At 42.0% G+C, this 1,361-nt stretch overlaps 1 protein-coding gene across 2 annotated transcripts in view; it reads left to right on the top strand.

Annotated features, from left to right (window-relative positions):
• The first annotated feature begins 579 nt into the window (after positions 1-579).
• mapkapk3 (MAPK activated protein kinase 3) overlaps positions 580-1,361 on the top strand; it is a 40,773-nt gene continuing 39,991 nt past the window's right edge. Inside the window, exon 1 of one of the 2 annotated variants that reach the window (XR_015502107.1) lies at positions 580-1,322. Coding sequence is in view for 1 of the 2 variants with exons in the window: in NM_001080079.1 (NP_001073548.1) it covers positions 1,032-1,322 (291 nt within the window). In the remaining variant the exon portion in view is untranslated. 2 annotated transcript variants of the gene reach the window in all.

Below are 1,361 nucleotides of genomic sequence, written 5' to 3'. Positions count from 1 at the left end.
GACATGTCTGAATTCGATTATGACCGGTTTAAACGGATTAAATCAATTTTAAAAATGCTGTTTACATGGTGAACTCTTAATCAGAGTTTGTCTTGATCATATTAAAATCGGATTATTGGTATCCATGTAAACATACTGTTGACGTCTGGTACCATTGATCCAACAAACTGCAATTTCACCAGGACTAATGTGTTTTAAACCCTGAAAATGGTTGTTTAATTCAATATTTTGCTTGGCAATTGTTGGGCAGTGTGAAAAATGAAAATAACAGTATTTTAACAATGTTTTAAATACAATGGGCAACTTGATTGTTAGTGTTTGTTGGTTTGTTTGTTAACATTGTGTGAATTGGCCTTAGTTAAAATTATTGCTTAACATTCATCCTTACAGTCTTTACACAACCTAAAAATCTGGTTAATGCAAACATATTCCGTGTGTCTCCATCGAATTTTCATGATCAGGAATATCAGTAATACACTTGTCATCTCGATCATAAAGGGTCGCGGCCCCTTTAAGAACATAGCGGTTCATGGGCTCGCGCTTCCGCAACAGACACTGACCCCATGTGAACACGCGCACACACACACGCACACACAGAGCGGCATTACAGTCAGTGACGGGAACTCCAGAGGACAAAAGACACTTTCCTTTTCATTTATGGTACTTTATAACCGGGATATTTTCTGGTGAACTTAAATATGACTTTTATAACTAGATAACACTGATTTTAAATTAATCCTCACAACTTAAAAAACGTATAGCCGACGTAAGGACATATTATATATTTCTTTAATTGTTTTGTGTTGCTGTTGTTGAGACATTATAAGCCGTTAACGTCGAAACGGACATTTCCCCTCGTGTGTTTCTGAGTATAATGTGCTGTAATTCTGTAACCGTCAGTCATCGCAGGAATTCATCATCAGCGGTGTATTTTGGGATCAGCGTCACTCTCTGACAGCGGGACAGTTTGTCTGTGGATGTCAAAGGACCCTCTTGAGTCTCCGAAACCTTCATTTCACCTGACCTGAAAGATGCTCCAGAATGGAAAGTCTCAGACGGACACCGCGGACGCGTCCGAGCCGAAGCCCGAAGAGCAGAACGAGCAGCCCGGGGCGAGCGAGAGCGCCGCGACCCCTCCAGAAAACGAGGTCTCGGACGGAGAGTCCACTCAGTTCCCTTTACCCGTGTTTCCCAAACTGGAAATAAAGCGACATGCCGTGACCGAGGACTACAAAGTGTCCAGTCAAGTGCTGGGTTTGGGTGTCAATGGAAAAGTAGTGGAGTGCTATAATAAGAAAACCGGACAGAAGTGTGCGCTGAAGGTATATAGTAAATCACACACACACACACACACACACACG

This window comes from Danio rerio, chromosome 11 (genome assembly GCF_052040795.2).
Source record: "Danio rerio strain M-AB ecotype USA chromosome 11, GRCz13ab, whole genome shotgun sequence".
Classification (NCBI taxonomy): Eukaryota; Metazoa; Chordata; class Actinopteri; order Cypriniformes; family Danionidae; genus Danio; species Danio rerio.
This window is presented reverse-complemented; position numbering and strand designations above follow the sequence as displayed.